Genomic DNA, 22,004 nt, shown 5'->3' on the forward strand with positions numbered 1-22,004 from the left:
CACGACAAAGCAGAGCATCAGCAAGAGTAACAATGGCAACTATAATGAGCCAGTCACTCCTTTTGTTTTCCGGCATTAGGTAACCTAGGAATTCTTGCAGATTTCAAGCAAAGCAGGAAAACAAAACAAAACCCCAAGTATCAACTGCTACTTTTCTTCTCACTAATACCTTTGTGGTCTTTCCTTAAAAACCTTCCTTTGGGGCAGATTTTTACTACAGTGACATTTGCTCTAAAGTGTCTGCCTAAAGCAATAGCCTCAAGCAATACCATATTACTTCATGCTAAAGAAGCCAGGAAAAGGGGCACCTGGGTGGCTCAGTGGGTTAAACCTCTGCCTTTGGTTCAGGTCATGATCTCAGGATCCTGGGATCTCAGGGTCCTGGGATCGAGCCCTGCATCAGGCTCACTGCTCAACAGGGAGTCTGCATCCCCCTCTGCCTGCCTCTCTGCTTACTTGTGATCTCTCTCTCTCTCTCTCTTTCTGTGTCAAATAAATAAATAAATAAATAAATAATATCTTATAAAATATATTTTTAAGAAATCTTAAAAAAAAAAAAGGAGTCAGGATAAATTAGTAATTTTAAGTTGATAACTAAGATTCCGTTTAGGATTAACAAACATGAGGTGAAAAGAAATAATAGAATTTAGCAGGAAACAGAGATAATACTACCTCTCTCTGGGGTGACAACCCCAGAGATTAGGATTTAAGGATTTAAGGATTATGTGAAATATGGAATATTATATTACTTTTCCATTGTTGCCATAACAAATTACCAGAAACTCAGTCTTAATTAACACAAATGTAGTACCCTATGATTCTATAGTTTAGATGCTTAGTAAGGGTCCTCAGTAAGCTAAAATCTAGGGGTAGGTAGGGTGTGCTCCTGTCTGGAGGTATGAAGGGAGAATACATTTCCTTCTCCAGCTCTAGATGTTGCCTACATTCTATGGCTTGTGGCCCTCTTCCTCCATCTCCAAAGCTAGTAGCAGTTGCTTGAGTCCTCATATCACATTACTATGAAATTCATAGTAATGAAGAGAATTTCATAGTACTATGAAATTCTTCTACTTTGAAGGACATTTTTAATTATATAGAGCTCATCTAGATAATCTAGGATAACCTCCCCACTTTTAGGTCAGCTGATTAGCAACCTAATTTCCCTTGGCCATGCAATTTAACATAGTGATAGTTCTAGGGAAAGGATGTGGATCTATGGGGGTCATTAGTCTGCTGACCACAAATGTGAACCACCTAGCCAAATACTTATCAAATGCTAGGCAACAAATAAATGCTAGTTTTCTTCCCCACTTACTCCCTGTTGGTCTTATTACTCTATTATTCTGTTCAGGCTGCCTCAGTAAAACACCACTGGTTTCAGTGCTATTAAACCACTTTATTGGTTTAATAAATAAATGCTATTTATTAATAAATAAGTACCATACATTTATGGTATTATTCCAGCTTAAACAACAGAAATTTATTTTTTTAAAGTTCTGGAGGCTGGGAAGTCCAAGATCAAGGTGCTGACAGATTTGTTTCCTGGTGAGAGCACCATTCCTAGCTTGGCGATGTCTTTGACCATGCATAGCCTTTCTTCTTAGGAGAGAGAATGAGCTCTCTGTTATCTTTTCTTATAAGGACACTAATCCTATAAGATTAGAGCCCCAACTTCATGACCTCATTTAACTGTTTCCTTAGAGGCCCCATCTCCAAATGCAGCTAACCTGGGGGTTAAGTCTTCAACATATAAATTTTGAGGAGATCCATTCAGTTCATAAATTCTCTTAGCTAACAAAAATCCACACTATTTCCTTCATATTTTGCCCCAACGATCCCCAGTACGCCTACCCAATCTCACCCATTGAAAATTCACATACTTGTCATTGCAGGTATGTCCAATAAATTCCAATACATTTATTAAAACTATTCATTCTTTAGTCTTAACCATATTTGCCAAGGACTACCAAAATGTATCTCAGTCTGCTCTCTGTTTTTAACTCATGTAACCAACCAGTTTTTAGACATCTCAATTTGTATGTTTCATGGGTTCTTCAAATTCCCCATGTATTATATAAAAATTTTTCAAGATTTTATTTATTTATTAGAGAGTGCATGCACGAAGGAAAAAGAGAGAGAGAGAAGAAAAGCTGGGTAAGGGGCTGAGGGAGGAGCAGACTCCCCACTGAGCAGGGAGCCCGACGTGTGGCTTGATCCCAAGATTCTGGGATCATGACCTGAGCTGTAGGAAGATCCTTAGCTGAGCCACCAGGCACCTCCACATGTATTATTTAAATGCATTAACTCAACTGTTCCCCCATTCAAAAACAAAAAACAAAACCTCCTCATCCTGTATTTTTCATCTCAGGATACGGTATCTCTTTATTTGGCAGTCATTCAAATCTTAATCTCAAGAGTTATCTGACCCTTTCCTCTAATTGCCCACATCCAGTGAATCATCAAATCTGAGATTTTTTTAATCTCCTAATATCTCTTAATTCTAGTCCTTTTCATATTTCATCTTGCCTCCCCTAAATCATAGCCTTTTAACTAGCCTCTGCTTATCCATTCTTGCCTCCTCCTTTCCTTTTTCTTCAAAGCAGCCAAAAATAACCACTCTCCTTAAAGTTTAATATTGTTCTCTATGTGGTATATAAGGTCCTCCATGATTATGCTTTTTTCTACCTTTTTGGTCTTCTCCAACAATCTTAAAGTTTAAGGGTTAGACCTTCCTCACTCTCCACATATATATTTTAAAGATTTTATTTATTTGAGAGAGAGAGCAAGAGTGAGAGAGAGAGAACACAAACAGGGGTACAAACAGAAGAAGAGGGAGAAGCAGACTCTCTGCTGAGTAGGGAGCCCAACATGGGATTAGATCCTAGGATCCTGAGATCATGACCTGAACTGAAAACAGATGCTTAACCAACTGAGCCACGCAGGTGGCTCACTCTCCAACATTTTATCATCTCTCTTCATGCATATTGTTTCCTCCACCTGTAACAATCTCTCTACTCCCCATTAGTCTGGCTAAAGTCTACTTATCTCAAAAGTCACTGCTTAACCTCTCATTCTTTAGAAAGGACTTACCTGACTCTAAAATTAAATTATTTTTCTGTAACATCTAATGCCTGCTGGGAAAGAAAATCTTTTCCTCTACTCTCTTAGGTTTATCCTGGGGGCCTGAAAATTAAAAGAATGAAAGACAGATTAGCAAGAGAAGAGACAGATTTAATCACAAATGGGTGGGACTACATATAAAAATGTAATTCAAGGAGAAGTTTAGAACTTGGGCTTATATACTATCTTAATAGGGGAAGGGGAGGAGGCAAAAGATACCCATGGGAAAGCAACTTCAGGAAGGAAAAAATGGACTCTTATGGGAACAAACGGAATATATAATAGTCTTGTGACAATTCCTGCTTAGGAGTGATGCTGATTTCTAGTCTCCAGTAATGACTCAATTTTGTCAGTTTCTCTCCCAGGGGAAGGGATTTATGACAATTGAGTTCTTTTGAACTCCTTTGGGAGGCTCTGCTTTTAGGCAGTTGAAATATTTCAGAAACTCAAATGCCTTTGCTCAAAATAATTTTTATGCCCCAGAGGTGTAGTCTGGACCTCATTGCACAGTAATTTCTTTTGCCTTTCCAAGACTGTAAGCAAATGAAAGCTGATGCCAGCACGTTTAAATCAGTTAAAATATACAATGAACTGGAGGTCCTCTGGTGACATCCAGGCCTGTGTGGCCCAGTCATTTGATTTATTCAAAAACAGCTTTGCTAAACCCTAAGTGACTTGGTCAATCAACAATAAATGGCTTCACATGAACATATATGATTCTTCAACTGCCTTTGTTTAAATTGCCTAAGAGCATTTTTTTTTAAAGATTTTATTTATTTGACAGAATAGGCAGAGAGAGAGAAGGAAGCAGGCTCCCTGCTGAGCAGAGAGTGGATGCAGGGGCTTGATTCCAGGACCCCAGGATCATGACCTGAGCCAAAGGCAGAGGCTTTAACCCACTGAGCCATCCAGGTGCCCCGTCTAAGAGCATTTTTTAAATTTTTGCCAGCCATGCTCCTTGTTATGCTGTTGGATAAAGGCAATAAATAATGATAATCCTTTAAGAGAGGAAGGGAAAGTTTGTACTTATTTGAAACAGGTGTGAAGCTATTTTCAAGACGCAGCTACAAAAAAAAAAAAAAAAAAAAAAAAAAAGATGAACTCATTTCTTTTGAGACTTTTAGGGGAAAATGCCTCCATCCTCAGGTTCTTTTATTGTGTCAATAGATGTCTATTTTCCAGACCCTAACTGGAAGCAAACTTCGGATTCCACTACGGGTAATAAGAAAGTAAAAACCAAAACCCATTGCCTCACATGTTGGGCGTAGGTAAAGGAAACCTGCGAGGCTTTGCTCGCTCTCCGTCCACAGGTACAAAGGTAGACAACAGAAGACACGTCAAAGAGGACTTCACCTGAGCCACTTTCCGGACCACCGACGGCGCCGCCTGCGACGTCACCGGAAGCAGCTGCTGTGACGCTCAAACGGCCCTCCCTCTCGCGCTGGGCGCCGGAAGCAAAACGGAAGTGGATGTGCACCCGCTTCCGGGCCCGGGCGCCATTTCTAGCGGTTGCGGGTTCTCACGAGTTGTAGTCAGCTGGGACAATGAGCTATGATTACCATCAGAACTGGGGCCGGGATGGTGGGCCCCGCAACTCCGGCGGGGGCTATGGAGGAAGTTATGGGGCGGGCCATGGAGGAGGCCATGGAGGGAACCGAGGCTCCGGAGGCGGCGGCGGCGGCGGAGGAGGAGGTGGTGGTCGAGGCGGCAGAGGCAGACATCCTGGGCACCTGAAAGGCCGCGAAATCGGCTTGTGGTATGCAAAGAAACAGGGACAGAAGAACAAGGAGGCGGAGAGGCAGGAGGTAAATCTGAGACTTGATAGTGGAGAAGGATGAGACCGGGCACTTTTTCCCCCTTCGCCGCCCCTAACCTTTTCCTTGCTTTTTGTTTGTTTCTTAGCTGGTGCATGTGCTTTGTGAAGTGAAAAGTGTGCACAGGTATTCTGCTAAAGCTTGCGTTAGCGGATATTTTGTCATTTTTCGTTAGCCATGCTCAGCAGGTAGATTTATGCAACGTGAATGTGTATTTTTCTTTAAGGATGTGAGAACGGTGAACAAAACAGTAAGTTCAGATCCTTTCCGAAGTTAACTCTATGAGGATGTCCGTGTCATAGTATCCTTGGCCACCCTGTTAGAAAAATTATGGCCACTCTTGCCTGAAGAGCTCGAAAACAGCGACCTTCTTTGTAACATACAGGTTTGCGCAGAATAAAAGCTGTCAAGCACTATTCTGAATATAGGTCGTTCAGAAGAATAGTCTAGCTTTCATTTTTAGAATTAAAATGATTATAAACTTACAGGTTTGTGGTTTGCTGTTTTTTTTTTTTTTTTTTATGTTGGGCTGGGGAGAGTTCTGTTGATTGGCAGCTCCTCTTTGAGAATGAAACTTAGGATCCTGGAAACAGAAGAAATTTCAGAAAAATGATTTGATTTAGTCTCTTCAGGTTGTGATTGCCTATTTGATTTATATCTTGAAGATCTGTAATAAGGGACGCATCAAAGTTCACTTGGTGGGAACTTCAATTTTATTTTAATTGTGTTTTGTTTTTATTAAACAAGTTTTCTTACTGTAAGTCTGAGGCATCTTTTTAGTAACTATTTTTTTTTAAGAGCTTCTTACTGTAAGTCTGAAGCATCTTTTTAGTAAATACTTTTTTTTTTAAGTAACTACTTTCTTTTTTTTTTTATTTTGGAGGTGGGGGCAAGAGGAGAGAAGAGAGTCACTGCTAAGCAGGGAGCCGGGTGAGGGACTTGATCCTGGGACTCCGGGATCATAACCTGAGCTGAAGGCAGTTGCTTAACCATATGAGCCACCCAGGCACCCTAGTAACTTCTTTAAAAACATCCTTCATATTAGATAAAGAATGTGTGTAATTAAACCTTTATTTAGGCTTTTGTTTCTAAATCATTTTATTTTTTTATTTGTCCTTTATCCTTGTCTTTTCATCAAAGCGTTTTTTGGTGTTATCCATTTATCTTCACACCTTATTACCTTCTTCTCTTTTTACACACACACACACACACACACACACACATCAGCCCAAAGTTGTTCATTGAACAAACTTTTTTTTTAAATGGAGGGAAGCCTATCTAAGTCATCATAAAACTGGAAGAATAATATAGGCTGATTGCTATAAAAGGATGTATGCGGTAACTAGAAAGTTATTCTTTATTTTATTTAGCCCCTGTTTCCCACAAGGTGTTATGCATGTTGCCATGGGGATCTAAAGAAATAATGATGTTGGGAAAATAAGATGTAAACAGGTGAAAAGTTTAATCAGGAAAAATTGTTCATTATTATTTCCATCTAAAGCTAGTTGCGTGATGGATCATTGTGAAGGGAACTCTGGAGTTCTGTCCTCTACCCAAACTTCATTTTGGTAAATGTTTCAGGGCAAGAACGGAATTTATCTTTGATATATTTTTTTTCATTTCAGCACATCTGTCTGCTCTGCTTTCTTAATATATTCCAAATCCAACCACTTGTCTCCACTTCAGTTACCCCACAAATCACGCCACTATCTTGTTCAGTGTTCTTGGCCTCCTAATGAGTTTTATAGCTTCCACTCCTGCTTTCCACTAAGTCTGTCCTTTATAGATCCACTCATGGTGCTTTCAAAAGCAAGAATTAAGTCATCTCATTCTCTAGCTCACAATTTGGGATTGGAAGCCAGATCACTTCTGTCTGAGTTGAATACATTTACATTGCATCCTAACATATTTTACAGGAAATCTTGGTAACATAGTTTCAGTATACCAGGTTTCCTTTCAGTGTACTGAGCCCATGTTCCCAGTATGATGTAATTACATCTTTTGTAAATACACTTCTGTTTTTGTTTTTTGTTTTTTATTACAGGTCCCATACCATTCTCTCTGAAATTCATCTCCATCTTCTCAATCTAAATATGACCATTTTCAATGATTGGTTTATGCTACCTTTTTTTTTTTTTTTTTGGACCACCGTCATCCATTTGTGATTGCTTCCCAGTCATCTCCCTTAGTTTTAATTACTTTTCACATAATTCCTGTTTACCAAGTTATTGCATTCTAACAATGTGCTCTTTTTCTTTCAACTTTTTTTTTTTTTAGTTGAGTATCTGAAATATCTGAGACACTATCTTAAGCACTATGTTAATAGACGGTAGTCACTATCTGACAGAAATTGTGGTATGTTAGGGGTTACAGGAGGGATAGAGTACAATGTTACAGTATTATAATAAGAATATGGACTGTCCCCTAACTCAAACTAAGAAGATTCTAGGTTTTCCAGAGGAAGTAACCCTTAAGCTGAAAGCTGAAAGATAGCAAAGTGTGTATGTGTTTGGAGTTGGGGGATTTGGAAAGGGATTTTCAGGCAGAGGCAGGAGCAGGTGCCACAATTTAGAGGTTAGGAGGACTCAAGGAACTGAAAGAATAGGGCGTAGGGTGTTTAGTGTGATGAGATGAAGGTAGAGCAGTGGCTTTCAAATTTGTTGACCACTTCCCACATAAAGGAATATATGTTAATTTGCACCCAGTACACACATACGTATAATTGAACAAAAAGTATCATAAAATAATACTTAATTTATCTGTATATTGCTCTGGGTGTGTTGTTGGTACCTTTTTTGCTTTCTCTTTTTTATTAATACTGGTTATGATCCTTCAGTTTTATAAGCAGAAATTTGAAAAGCCTAGGGCTAGAAAAATAAGGCGGGCCTTGAAATTTATTGACTTTCCCTAAGAACTCCTGTAAGTCATTAAATCATTTGAAGCAAAAAATTAAATGATTGAATTTGTGTTTAAGTTCATTCTGGCAGCAATATAGAAATTGAATTGAAAAGAGGCAATCCTGGGACAGGGAACCAGTTTTGTAGCCTTTGCAGTAACTAAAGTGAGAAGTAATAGCTTGAATTAGGAACTTGGGAGTGGGGATGGAACAAATGGGACAGATTAAAGTGATTTAAGAAGGGTGCCTGGGTGGCTCAGGGGGTTAAATCTCTGCCTTCTGCCCAGTTCATGATCTCAGGGTCCCGGGATCAAGCCAAATCTGGCTCTCTGCTCAGCAGGGAGTCTGCTTCCCCTTCTCTCTCTGCCTACTTGTGATCTCTTTCTCTGTGTCAAGTAAATAAAATCTTTTTTAAAAAAATTGTGATTTAAAAAGTGATTTAAGAAGTAGATTCAAAACTGCTTTTATCTGGAGGCAAGGGGAAAGCAAGTATTAATGACGTGTTGATGGTTATATAAGGAATAGGCTTGATGGAGGAAGCTGATGAACTCAACTTAAGGATGGAGTTTGATTCTGTTATAATTCAAAAAGTGAGGATTTGGCAGTGCCTAGGTAGTGCCTACTAGCGTCAGACTCTTGATTTTGGCTCAGGTTATGAGCTCAGTCTGAGTCCCCCCAACCGTATGCATATATGTGCATGCTCGCTTGCTCTAAAATAAATAAAATCCATGGGGAAAAAAAGCACGAGGATTTCGGGGAGGTAGAAGGTTATCTAATTCTAATGCCTAAAGAAATCTAGACTGGCAGTTTGTAGTCCTGTGGATAGTAGGAAGTGACCAGAGAAGATGAGAAATGGGTGCAAGCCTATATTCGGTAGGCCATTGTTTTCAAACTTGAATGTGCCGAGGAATCAACTGGTACCTTGTTAAAATGTACTGGGGTGGAGCCAGAGATTCTGTTTTCCTTACAGACACCCAAATGGTATCAGTGTTTCTAACTTGTGCATCATTGGAACAGGAAAATTTAAGGGGTGGAGTAAGAAGTTTCTTAGATTCTTACCTAGGAAGAAGCAGCCAGCAAAGAGGAAAGTAAGATGGGTGTTGTTTTGGAATTCAGGAGCAGTGTTGAAGAAGCAGAGAGCATATAAAAAAGGAAAAGTAGTCAAGAGTGGCAAATGTTACAGAGAGGTTCCATAAGAGCTCAGAATGTCTATTGGATTTAGCAACAAGGTCATTGGTAACCTTGATGAGATCCCTTTCTGTGGAGCAGTGGAGGTAAAAGCCAGATGGCCATGGGGTGGCCAGTGAAGAAGAGATGGAAGTGGAGTACTTTCAAGCAGTTTTCCTGTGGAGAGGAGGAAGAAAGGGCAGTAGCAGATAGGGTGGAAAGAATTCAAAAGAGGATTTTTTTGTTTAAAAGAGAGAGATTTGATTATATTCTTGTTCATGTACCTACCCGGTGGTGGTGGGGTTGGGGGGAACAGGCTAGATCCAGGTTTGGAATTCTGGTACCCCTAAATTCTCAGCTGCCCAGAGCCTCTGGAACCACACTGTGGGAAGAACCTTGTTAAAAATAACTTCCAGAAAGTATAAATTGTGTTTTCAGGGGCTGTTTCATTTTTTTAATCATCCTCCCTTTTTGTGAATACCTAAATTTAGTATAGCAAGGTAGGGAAAACTTTTATTCTGCTAGTAGAGGTAAGAACTTCAACATGTAAGGTTTTGGTTGGTTGAAGTAGTGATATAACATGAATTTCAGTTGGAAAGAAATTGTTCCTCAGATTAAAAAATGCTTGATCTTACCTTTGTCATTTTGAAAGTGAATGGAAGAAACAGTGCCTTTGGGCCTTAAGGTGACTTTGCTTCCTAATGACTTTATGTCCTGAGGCTTCCTTTCAGTGTAGTCTGTAATCATTAAAGCATTACTGTAGATTCTAACTGCCAAAAAAAAAGCTTAACTTAATAGCTGTCTGGTGTAGGTACACAGAGCAATAAATGTTAACAAGTGCTGAAGGCATTACAGAATTTAAAATATAGGACGAAAATGTTCTAATAATGATCCTTTATGTTGGGAGTCCCCAGAACCACTCTTAGGTTCTGGTGTACTCACAGTAATGGTTTTTTGTTGTTGTTGTTGTTGTTGTTGTTGTTTGTTGTTATTGGTTTTTTTTTGTTTTTTGTTTTTATAACAGATGATTACAGATTAAAATCCTCAGAGGTTTAAAAAAAAAAAGATGATGCATGGTGCAGAATCTAGGAGAAACCAGGTACAAACTCCTAGCCCTAGTGGAGTGTATCCTATGCTATGAAGAAGAGATACGTTAGTCTGATACAGAAACCATTTAAAAAGATTTTCATGCTGTAAGGTTAAAAAAAATGAGGGAGCTTTAGTACCTGTCTATAAGCAGATTTTCTTGCAACCTGTAATTTTGTAAACCTTTGTAAAACCAGAGTTTTACTAGATTGGACTTTTAATTGTATGATAATGATGCTTTTTGTAAAATTTTTTTTTAATTTAATTTTATTTTTTCAGTGTTCCAAGATTCAGTGTTTATGCACCACACCCAGTGCTCCATGCAATACATGCCCTTCTTAAAACCTGCCACCATGCCCTCGCAACTTTCATCCCCCCTACTAAAACCCTCAGTTTGTTTCTCAGAGTCCACCGTCTTTCATGGTTCATCTCCCCTTCCGACTTGACCCAACTCACTTCTCTCCTTCATCCAATGTCCTCTGTGTTATTCCTTAAGCTCCACAAGTAAGTGAAACCATATGATAATTGACTTTCTCTGCTTGACAAATTTCATTCAGCATAATGTCCTCCAGTCCCGTCCATGTTGATACAAAAGTTGGGTATTAATCCTTTCTGATGGAGGCACAATACTCCATTGTATATATATGAACCTCATCTTCTTTATCCATTAGTCTGTTGAAGGGCATTTTGGCTCTTTCCACAGTTTAGCGACTGTGGCCTTTGCTGCTATGAACATTGGAGTACAGATGGCCCTGTTCACTACATCTGTAAACTCTTTAGTAAGTTGAAGAAGTCTTCTGGAATTCCCTGAAGAGTATTCTTTTTGTGTATTTCTTTAAAGAGAAAAATGGTTTTAACACAGAAGTCACACATGCACATTGTAAAAGATAAATTCATTCATCCATTTGGCAAACTTCACTGTAGCTCTGCCATGTGTCAGAAATATATCTGGAAGAAATACTGCAAAAATGTAGAATGTAAAGTCAGTGATCTATTTTAATAATAATGGAAATAAGATCCTGCTGCATATATTTTCTGCAGCTTTTTTTTTTTCCATTTAATACCTTGATCATCTTTCCTGTTTGCATACTTAAAGAAAAATCTCTCCTGTCTTAACTACTGGGTTTAAATTCAACTAATTATAATGTGCAACGATAAAAGAGCAGTTTTAGAAATTCTTGTTCTTACTGTCTGCAGTGTAACGTCTATCTTCTCCGGTGTTTTTTTGGTTTGTTTTATTCTCATTCTGTGAAGCAACTGCATCATAGCCACCGGCATCAGGCATTATCTGCATGACTGTTGATCAGTTTTATTCGTCTCAGCTCAGCCTTCTTCTCCATATATTCATCCTTTTTTGTGTGTGGATTTAGCATTTATTAGCCTTTTCTTCTGTATAAATAATGGCTCTAACTCACTGTTCTCTACAGGGCTTCCCTCAGATATTTATCCTTTTAGTGTAAGAACTTTAAAATGCTCATTGCAACTAAAATAATTCCAGTTTTCAACTCAGCCCCCCCCCCGCAAAATACATTTGTGTTTTAAAAACTTTAATTGTGAGTGTCTTTGAAAATTTAAAATAAGGGAAAACTGATAATAATCAGTATGTGAGAGGGTAGAAGATAAAGGAACCAAAGTTTTAGTAAGGGAAATAAATGTGCTTTTTTTGCCAGTCATATTAGAGGTAATTTTATAGATATGTGGCAGAAAAAGTTTAGAAGGATATATGCAAAGATCTTAATATTAGGTTTATGAAGTGAAATTGGACTAGAGGGCAAGTGTTGGGTAATTTTAAATTTTATATACATTTGTTGGACATTTACCTTTTTGTTACTAAGTAATTTTGCACGTGTTTTCTAACGTTGATCAGGATACTTTTTGTTTTGCACAAAATAGAGAGCTGTAGTACACATGGATGAACGGCGAGAAGAACAGATTGTGCAGCTGCTGCATTCAGTCCAGGCAAAGAATGGTAAAGACGCAGAAGCACAGATCTCCTGGTTTGCTCCTGAAGATCACGGGTAAAACAAAACATGTTATTTGACAGAGTGGACATAGTAACATTTTTTTCTTTTTTTTTAAGATTTTATTTATTTATTTGACAGACAGAGATCACAAGTAGGCAGAGAGGTGGGGGAGCAGGCTCCCTGCTGAGCAGAGAGCCTGATGTGGGACTCGATCCCAGGACCCTGAGATCATGACCTGAGCTGAAGGCAGAGGCTTAACTCACTGAGCCACCCAGGCGCCCCATCATAGTAACATTTCTTAATAGCATTGGCTAGGGAAGGAATGATAATAAAAATGACATCTTTAGGCTCTTCAGTAAGTGTAATTTAACTTTGAAGTAAGTTTTTTTTCTTACGTAGACTGAGCTTATTTGGTGAGAGATTGAACAACATATTCATTACACAGAAAGCTAAATGGTAAGAATAGTCTATTTGGATATGAGATTTATTAAGTTACTGTTTACTGTTTTCCTACTCATCTTGTATTTCCAAAATTATCCTGTAAGAGAGATCTGGAAAAAGTTAAACTGTTGCTGTTTTAGGATGATCACAGGAGTTTTTATCATTTGGAGGAAAAATTAGTAGAGGTTTTTCTGTGTAATATAGCATCCCATTTATAGCACTCAGAAGGGGTGGCAGGAGGAAGATGAAGTTGTGAAATAAAGTTCAGAAAATCTGAAAAAAATACTGTAAGTTTTTGCAATGGTGGAGGGATGGCTATTGTGTGAACTTCATTTTTTTAACTATCACAAGGAATAACTTAATCTGCTAATACCTATATACAGGGAGGGAAATCTTGAATTCATTATAAGAATCTATTTTCTTTATTGATCTGTTTTTTCTTAGATAGTGGTGATTTTGAAATAAATAGCATATTTGTTTTGTTTTCAGGGTTTGAGTGGCTCTTCATTTAGCCTTTTATCATTTTTTTATTTTGTCAAAATAGATATGGTACTGAATCTCCTACTGAGAACAAACCCAACTCAGAGAAGAAAGTTGAAAACCAGGAAAAGAAATTGATAAGTCAAGAAAAGAGAACATTCAGAATCAGGGACAAATATATGGACCGAGATTCTGAATATCTCTTGCAAGAAAATGAACCAGATGTAACTTTAGACCAACAACTCTTGGAAGATTTACAAAAGAAAAAAAGTGACCTCCGGTATATCGAAATGCAGGTAATGGAAAAGCAAGATGTGGAAAAAGTTTTTGTTGTTTCTTCTCACAATGGATAAAAATGGATTTATGTTTAGAGGTACTACATGGTATAGATCAGTGCTATTTCAGTAGACCCCTGTGGGAATTCTTTCTTGTATACTAGAGAAGAGCAGTGGAAATGTAGGTGCGGTACAGTATAAACTAAGGTAGCCTGTCTCATCTACAGGACCTTATATAGTGAGGAGAAGGAATTAGTTTAACTTTTCTAGGCCAGGTTAGTGAGATATCATAAGAAACAAGGTGGTTAGAATTGTAAGATTTCTAGACCATTTTATCCAACTCCTTCCTTTGACAGATGATGAAATTAAATCCCCAAAGTTATGCTGTGCTTATGCTTAACATTTGAAGATAGGACTATGACAAGAGCAAGAATTCTCCTGAGTTTTTCAATATGTTCTTTCCCTGCTAGGCAAGATATTTTAAGATCCCTTCCTGTTAAAACATAAGATTTATGCTTTGTGGATATTCTAAAGATAGATGTAATAAAATGTTCACATGTATTTTATTAAGAGAAAATACAGACTTTTGAGGGCCATACTTTTAATATGCACATATCTACTGCCCTTGGTGAGAAAGCCAAAATATTACATATTCCATGGGAAAGAAAGGATCTGTTGACTGTCGCTGATGATCAACAGGTGAGGTGAGGTTGTCCAGGGCTAGAATGCTGTAGCTCTTTGATGCCCATTTAGAAAAAATAAGATTTGAAGGCAGGAGATTTCAAGTTGAATTATTTCAGAATGTTGTGGTTAAGAGAAGAGCTTCTTTTATAGGCTTAAGGAGAAGGAGAGTTAGCTACTGTCTGCTTTGTATGGAGGACAGAACTCAAATTCTGAAGATGAGTGATCTAATTCAAAGGAAGTTAGGAGAAGAAATGCACCCAACATAATAATAGTTGATCATCTTATTGGCTTGACAATTGCAGACACTTCACATGTGCTACATCATTTAAACCTCCCAAAAGCTCTGTGTAGGGTTACATAGCTCTGTTATATAGAGGAGGAAAAAGAATCTTATGTTAAATCGCCTATCTACAGTTGCACAACTAGTAAAAGAATCAGGTTTAAAATTCAGATGTGTTTAAGACCTCAACTTTTTAATCCTTGTTGGTAATATGCCATTTTTTTGGTATCATTCATATAATAAACATTAATTTGCCACTTGCTAAATGCCTGTCATTGTGCTCTGTTTTCTGAAAATTAAGACATTTCCTGCCCTCAGGCAGCGTGTAATCTCATTTCTCTGTTATCTCCGGGTTACAGCCCAAAATTAGGAAATTAGACATTTAGTTTGTCTATCTTGAGAAAGAATACTGGGTTTTAACTGGTTTCATCAGCATTACATGTTTAAAAAACAAAAGTGATTACTGCTAGTTTCAAGTTTAATGTGTTAGCTTATATATAATTACATATTGAGATGGTTACATTTGAATACATGAAGTAATTTTAGAAATCAGTAAATGTTTTAAATAATTTAAATATAATTTAAAAATTACCGAGAAAATTGTGGCAACTTGTTATTTCAGATTGCTAGAATTCATTTAAGTCATTGTATTGACCCTTTTTATGGTACTGATAAGAATTACCTGATTGACCATATCAAGCATGATAACTGTAGTTAATAATGCTGCACTGTATATTTGAAAGTTGCTTAGATCTTGAAAGTTCTCATCTGAAGGGGATAAAAATGGCAAATATGTGGTGATGGATATTAACTAGACTTATTGTGGTAATCATTTCACAGCATACAAAGATGTTGAATCTTTATGTTGGTACACTTGAAAGTAATACAATGTTAAATGTAAATTATATCTCAATAGAAAAAAATAGTTGGGGATGTTTTTAGTCTCCTATTTTGACAAGTAGGCAAAAAATCAGGGTGTTTCAAGAAATAAAAATTTGGAAAAAATATGATGGCAATTAGGACAGTTCTAGTTTTATGTGTTTTTTTTTTCCCCTTTACAATAAAGGGAGTTTGTTTAAAGCTGTAGTTTATTTTTTTATACCACTGAAGTTTTTTCATGTAGGTAGGTTATTGTAAACCAGAGCACTCCTAAGTGTATGTCATTTTTGTGTAGTGTAGGTTTAAGATTCCATAAGTTTTCCAAATTAGAAAAACATTATCAGATAAAGATACAGAAATTAACCATCTCCTCTCGAGTATTCCGGTTATAATTCACCAAAAATTTGTTAAGTAGCTTTTATGCATCAGAAACTGCTACTTGCATTTTTTAATAAAGGTTTTTCATGCAGATTTCATAGCAACCCTATGAGATAAAACTTTTGAGGGATTCAGGATCCAAGTTTGACTTAAGATCACAGTTCTTAAATGGCAGTACCAGATTTTCCCGTTTCAGATATTACTTGTTTTAAATTTTCTTTTATTCTCAAACGCCAGTACCCAGCAATAATCTGCTCCAGTGCCTAGTGCATTATTAAATGGTGGATTGATGGGTGGGGAAATGACTGTGATATGGAAAACAAATCTAAGATGAATATGTAAAATAAAAAATGGTAAAAGTAACTTAGAGATTATAAGAATACTGTTTGGTGACAGATGAGATTTTATTTTACTGCCATTATTTAAGAAAGTATCTCCATTCTGTTGACTGTAATAGAATTCTCTTTTTCAGTGTTTCAAAAATAAAGGATTGCTAAGTACATTAGTCCTTTTTATAAAAATTCTTTTTTAGGTCTTGGTACTTGACATAAGCTGTAAGGTAATAAAAATATTTTGGGATTCTAGTATATTTAAGATATATTCTGATTACCATGATTATAATTTGATTACATTTCTTTTGTGAAAATTAAAAATAGTTTTTTTAATTTTCAGCATTTCAGGGAAAAGCTGCCTTCATATGGAATGCAAAAGGTAAAATGAATGTACAGTATTTAATTTGATTTGCAAAATACTTAAATAGAATTTTTTAAAATCTGTATATCAAGAAAAAATGTAAATGGGCCTTCCCCTAAAGGGTATTTTTTTTTTTTTTTTTTTTAAGATTTTTTTATTTCACAGAGAGAGACACAGTGAGAGAGGGAACACAAGCTTGGGAAGTGGGAGAGGGAGAAGCAGGCTTCCCACCCAACAGGGAGCCCGATGTGGGGCTCGAACCCAGAACTCTGGGGCACAACCCAAGCTGAAGGTAGATGATGCCTAATGACTGAGCCACAGGCACCCCCTTAAAGTGTATTATTGAAAGTTCATTTTAGTCTTGAATTTTTGAAGGCCCAAAAGAAAAAAATGATCATGAAACAGTTTTCCTTAAGTTTTCTCATTTCTGTCAATAATTGAAATCTTTAGAACTCCAAAAATGGAATTTTTATATATGTTACTTTGGACAAATACCCTTTTCTTACTTTGAGAACAAACATTTTAATTAATATTGAGGCACTACTGAAAATAGTGATTTAATTTTTTATGCTTTATTATGCAGTCACCTGAGAATAATATAGTTCCCTATCCTGCTCTGTTCTCTCAGCATTGCTTTGTTTTGATTTTGGTTTTCATAGCACTAACTACAACCTGCCATAGTGTGTCTTTCCTTTTTAAGCCATTTTAAGTTCTTGAGGAGAGTGTTCACTATGTATTACTTGACTCGGTACAGTTCCTGATACTCTCTCAACCCCCAGTTAATAATTGTTGAGTGAATAAGTCCCATATTGCTTCTCTGTATTTACAAGCTATAATTTCAGTGTTCAGTCTTGGAACTTGTTCTGATAAATATATTGTGTTAGAGTAGATGGACAAATTTTTTAAATTGGGTTTTTTGATTAAACTTGTAGATAAAAGTCACCTCTAATACCTCTTTGAAGTAGTAGGATGGTTTTATTAATACAGTGTCTATTACTGTTAAAATATTAGTGTTTGTAATTTTTAAGAAAAAAGATCTTTACCAAATACAGGGTTTTCCAGGTAATTGAAGTTTACCAATTTGATTTAGGTATTTAAAAACTTTATTGTAATTAACTGAAAGGAAATAATCTTAAGATAAATTACACTTTTTCTTGTTCTTTAAGACAGGGTACAAAACTTTTTCTGAAGGTAGAGCCATATTATATGGGTTGGTTGTGATACAACTTTAATATCCTTAGTGTTATTTAGGTATTGGGATTCGTCTTGTACTCAGTAGCCTTACAAATCAGCATTTATTTTTTTATTAAAGATTTTATTTATTTAATTGGCAGACAGATCACAAGTAGTCAGAGAGGCAGGCCGAGAGAGAGGGGGGAAGCAGGCCCCCTGCTGAGCAGAAAGCCCAATGTGGGGCTTGATCCCAGGACCATGGGACCATGACCTGAGCCACAGGCAGAGGCTTTAACCTACTGAGCCATCCAGGTGCCCCACAAATCAGCATTTTCTTTTATCAGTGTTCATTCTTATGCATAAAACTTACCTGTTGTCTCTTATTCTTTTTGGTGTGTTTTCTTCTTCTTCTTCTTCTTTTTTTTTTTTTTTTTTTTTTTTAATGTGGTGGTGGTGGTGGTGGTGGTGTGTTTTGTTAACAGTGCCTTGCTTTCTTCTTTTTATAATTTGGTGCTGCTTTTCTTTTGAAAAACAGGTGGATCCAATACCCATACTGCCAGCATTGCATTTAACAAACTTTAACAAAAGCATTAATATATATATATTTTTAAAGATTGTATTTATTTATTTGACAAGCAGAGAGCACAGGTCGGCAGAGAGGCAGGCAGAGAGAGAGGTGGAAGCAGCCTCCCTGCTGAGCAGAGAGCCCAATGCGGGGAGCTTGATTCCAGGACCCTGGGATCATGACCTGAGCCAAAGGCAGCGGCTTTCACACACTGAGCCATCTAGGGGTTCCTAATATGTTTGTTAAAAGCAGCTACCTTCAGTTTGATAGAATTGTGATTATTAATTTTTTGGACTTGATCACCATATGATGTCCTTCACTTATTTTCCATTTTGAAATAGGAATTGGTAAATATGATTGATAACCATCAAGTAACAGTAATAAGTGGTGAAACTGGATGTGGAAAAACTACTCAAGTTACTCAGTTCATTTTGGATAACTACATTGAAAGAGGGAAAGGATCTGCATGCAGGATAGTTTGTACACAGCCAAGAAGAATTAGTGCCATTTCAGTAAGTAATGTCTCACTTTTTATTTTCCATTCTCCTAGTCTTGCTCGAAATAAACGGATTTTGAACGTTTGTAGTGACTTCTTAATTAGGTTTAGGATATGTTCCTATGAGAGCAGGTATTTGGTAGTAAACACCAAAAGCTCCAATGACCTCTTACTGCTAATAGGTGCTCAAGTTTAAGTATAAATGCAGGCAAATTTTAGTATAAAACTAGAAGAATAAAAAGCTGATAAATTTTTATAGGATTATAAGCTGCGAAAAGTGTCCATCCATATAGATGCTTTAAATTTTACTCCTTCATTCATTCAGTATTATTTTTTGGTTCTGTTTTTTCAGTAAGTACACTGGTGGTGAAAGCAGGAAGCCTTGCAGTATTTTAACTGCACTTTTAAGTTTTTAATGCAGCTGTTCAATAAGAGGGAATTCATCATTTTAAAAAAAGGGCATTGTTTTAGGTTTATCCTGTTAATAGTTGTAAGTACATGTTTAGGGCAAACAGCAGTTTTGTTTATTCAGTTAGATGACCTAGTTAAATGTATGGGTTATATGTTCTTTAAGGATGTTTGGGTTTCTGACAGCATTTGATGTGTATAGTAAGTTTATTTCAGTGTTGTAATTTTATATGTAAATTTCAATTATAAGAATTTATGGTTTTGTTTAGTTACATGATAGTCTATTATCTCTGCGTCATTTAGTACAGAATCTGGTTAGGAGCTGCATTACCAGTTAAGGCAGTATTTTGGAGGAAATACAGTATGCATCTTAAGCTGATTTCTAAGAAATACTATTTAAAGAAGTACAGTAACAGTCTTTTTGGTACATTCATATTCCTAGGAAATACATAAAATCACAGAACAGTGAAAACCCACTTTTGTTATAATACAATTATAAAGCTAGATTTAAGTAAGTTCATATTATCATTTTCATTAATACAGCATTACCATATATATTGACAGTATGAAGATATGCTAACTAGGTTACTTTTTATTTATTTTTCCAAGATCTGTTAATACTTGAATGGGCAACTTAATAAGTAATAAAAAGTGAAATAATTAAGTCCGTTAATACAGGATATACTGGCTGGAAAGTTCTGCTTCTGAAGTATTGTTTCTTAATTATGCCATTTTCTGTTTCTAATCTCATGAATCAGTGTTCTGTCACAAGATGACTGTGGTTACTTTTAGTTATTTAATCAGTATTGGATTATAATAAAATTTCATCAGTTCCAAGTTCATCTTTGGCCGCCATAACTTTTAGGACACGACCAACAACCAGGAATTAAGCAACAGCAATCTCTACTAAGAAGAAACAAACAAAAAACTGGAGAAAAAAAAGTATCAACATGTATTTACCCTCAAATTATACACAAGTTTTATAAGCTTAACTATGGTTTTAATGTGGGTGTTGTTTTTTGCTTTTTGTGTGTGGTTTTTTTTTTTTTTTAAGATTTATTTATTTATTTGATGGAGAGAGGGAACACAAGCAAGGAAAGTGGGAGAGGGAGAAGCAGGCTTCCTGTGTTGAGCAGGGAGCCAGATACAGGACTTGATCCCATGACTCTGGGATCCTGACCTGAGTCAAAAGCAGATGTTTAATGCCTGAGCAGCCCAGGCGCCTCCCTGATTTTAACTCTTAGTCCAAAAAAGTCAAAAAGACAGGTAGAATGATGCTGTAGAAAAGCACTTTGAAAATAATGATGAGAGAGAGTTTGGCCTTGGAGGGCTTTATAAGAGGAGGTGAAAAGTGAATTGAAGAAGCAAGTAGTCTGGAGCTTTTAAGGAACAACACACAGTTTTAGATCCCTGGGATTCTAGTATCTGTCTCTATTTTTTTAACTCTGGAAAAACTGGTAAACATTTTTTCAATAAAACCAGATTTTGTGGGATATTCCACATGTTCTTCCTAAAGGAAATTATATTTTTTTTGTAAATGTCTTTTATTTTGCTAAAAGGTCGCAGAGAGAGTGGCTGCAGAAAGGGCAGAATCTTGTGGCAATGGTAACAGTACTGGATACCAGATTCGTCTCCAGAGGTAAAGAACATTCACCTGTTGTGTCAGGTAGATTTTAGTGAAACTGTAAAGTTAGAGATTAAGGAGAAAAATGTTCCCTGTTGTTATGCTGATTATGATTAAAATTAACATCTAAAGTAACTACAGTATAGGAAGCTTGCAACTTTTTAAATCCAAACAGGAGTTTTAAATATGCCTTTTAAAATAAAATATGCTTTACATTATGAAACAGCTAAAGAAATAACTACATGCTTTTACATTATTAAATGGCTAGAGAAATAACTTTTTCCTGGATGTATATCAATAGGCCATTGCACACGAAAGGAGTTGGTGTCTCATATCTTTTGCTACCACCATCCCAATTGACTATTGATTCTGGTATCTTTAACCCCCTCTTCACTCCCTTATATTTCTATAGCCCTTTTCTGGAGCTCAGGATTCCATTTATCTTTTTAAGTGAACTGATTTTCCAATCACTGAATAGAAGTTTAGGCCCCTGTGTATTAAGTTATGTTACTGGATATGCCTGGTTACTGGTATGTAAGTTATGTTAATGGTTATGCCTTTAAAAAGACATCATTAATATAGTATCATGACAGTGAAAATAATGTATAGTGAACTTGAATGTAGTATTACACATTAGTCTGTTACAGTAGGCATTCTTAGGACCAAAAACTTACTGTGAAGATTTTCATTAAAACTGTAAGCAGTTTTAAATTGAAGATTTTCTTTTAAACTTTTGTGATGCTAATTTGTTAGTAAAGAAAACGAAAATCTGTTAACTCCTATCTTTCATTCACAGTCGGTTGCCAAGGAAACAGGGTTCTATCTTATACTGCACAACAGGAATCATCCTGCAGTGGCTCCAGTCAGACTCGTGAGTATGTTTCACTTCAGGACAGACATTTTGTTAAACATCATCAAAGATGTAATTGTTAAATTGGATTTTACTAGTTGTGGAGGTAGAATGGTTCAGTTTTTAAATTTTTACTAAGTTACATACTTAACACTTTTGCTTAGGCATTTGTCCAGCGTTAGTCATATTGTGCTTGATGAAATCCATGAGAGAAATCTACAGTCAGATGTTTTAATGACGGTTATTAAAGATCTTCTCAGTTTTCGACCTGACCTGAAAGTGATATTGATGAGTGCGACTTTAAATGCTGAGAAATTTTCAGAATATTTCGGTAAGTAAGTTTTTATGATTATTGCTTTAGAAAGTTACCACAAAGCCACTGAATTGAGAGTTTAAAAAAAAAAAGAATATATTGTTAGGTACAAAGTAGTTAAAATGAGGGTTTAGCAATTATTTTAAGTATTCAGGAGAATACTGTAAGTTGTCTTAAATAGCTGAGACTATCTTTCTAGTTACAACAGATAACTAGAGAAGTGAGCCTATTTTTAAAAGGCAGCATCGTCCGTGTTAGAGTGAAAACATGTAGATTTTTGGTGCTACTATCAGATAATAATTTAAGGTGGCATCTGTGAAGTCAAATCAAAGGTTTAAATAATTTTTTGAACACTTTTTCGTGATTATTCTGTGGCATTTATGTACTATCACAGGCTAGGGTGGCAGTTTGCTGGTAA

The 22,004-nt window shown here is 36.4% G+C and overlaps 1 protein-coding gene and 1 long non-coding RNA gene across 5 annotated transcripts in view; one reads left to right on the forward strand and one right to left on the reverse strand.

Moving 5' to 3' along the window:
* Nucleotides 1-4,532, reverse strand: part of LOC132012115 (uncharacterized) — a 196,068-nt gene extending 191,536 nt beyond the window's left edge. For 3 of the 4 annotated variants that reach the window (XR_009402531.1, XR_009402528.1, XR_009402529.1), the window contains exon 1: nucleotides 4,474-4,532. This is a non-coding gene — a long non-coding RNA (uncharacterized LOC132012115). Of the gene's footprint in view, nucleotides 1-4,375 lie in introns of all 4 variants that reach the window. The other variant, XR_009402530.1, reaches the window with a different exon arrangement.
* A 54-nt stretch (nucleotides 4,533-4,586) lies between these two features.
* The window catches only part of DHX36 (DEAH-box helicase 36), a 53,073-nt gene continuing 35,655 nt past the window's right edge, over nucleotides 4,587-22,004 (forward strand). The window contains exons 1-8 of the mRNA XM_059391709.1: nucleotides 4,587-4,925; nucleotides 11,977-12,101; nucleotides 13,033-13,264; nucleotides 16,137-16,175; nucleotides 18,237-18,407; nucleotides 20,359-20,438; nucleotides 21,220-21,294; nucleotides 21,438-21,604. Coding sequence (XP_059247692.1) covers nucleotides 4,665-4,925; nucleotides 11,977-12,101; nucleotides 13,033-13,264; nucleotides 16,137-16,175; nucleotides 18,237-18,407; nucleotides 20,359-20,438; nucleotides 21,220-21,294; nucleotides 21,438-21,604 — 1,150 coding nt within the window. The 5' untranslated portion in view covers nucleotides 4,587-4,664. The remainder of the gene's footprint in view (nucleotides 4,926-11,976; nucleotides 12,102-13,032; nucleotides 13,265-16,136; nucleotides 16,176-18,236; nucleotides 18,408-20,358; nucleotides 20,439-21,219; nucleotides 21,295-21,437; nucleotides 21,605-22,004) is intronic.

The sequence above is a fragment of the Mustela nigripes genome, chromosome 2 (assembly GCF_022355385.1).
Source record: "Mustela nigripes isolate SB6536 chromosome 2, MUSNIG.SB6536, whole genome shotgun sequence".
Classification (NCBI taxonomy): Eukaryota; Metazoa; Chordata; class Mammalia; order Carnivora; family Mustelidae; genus Mustela; species Mustela nigripes.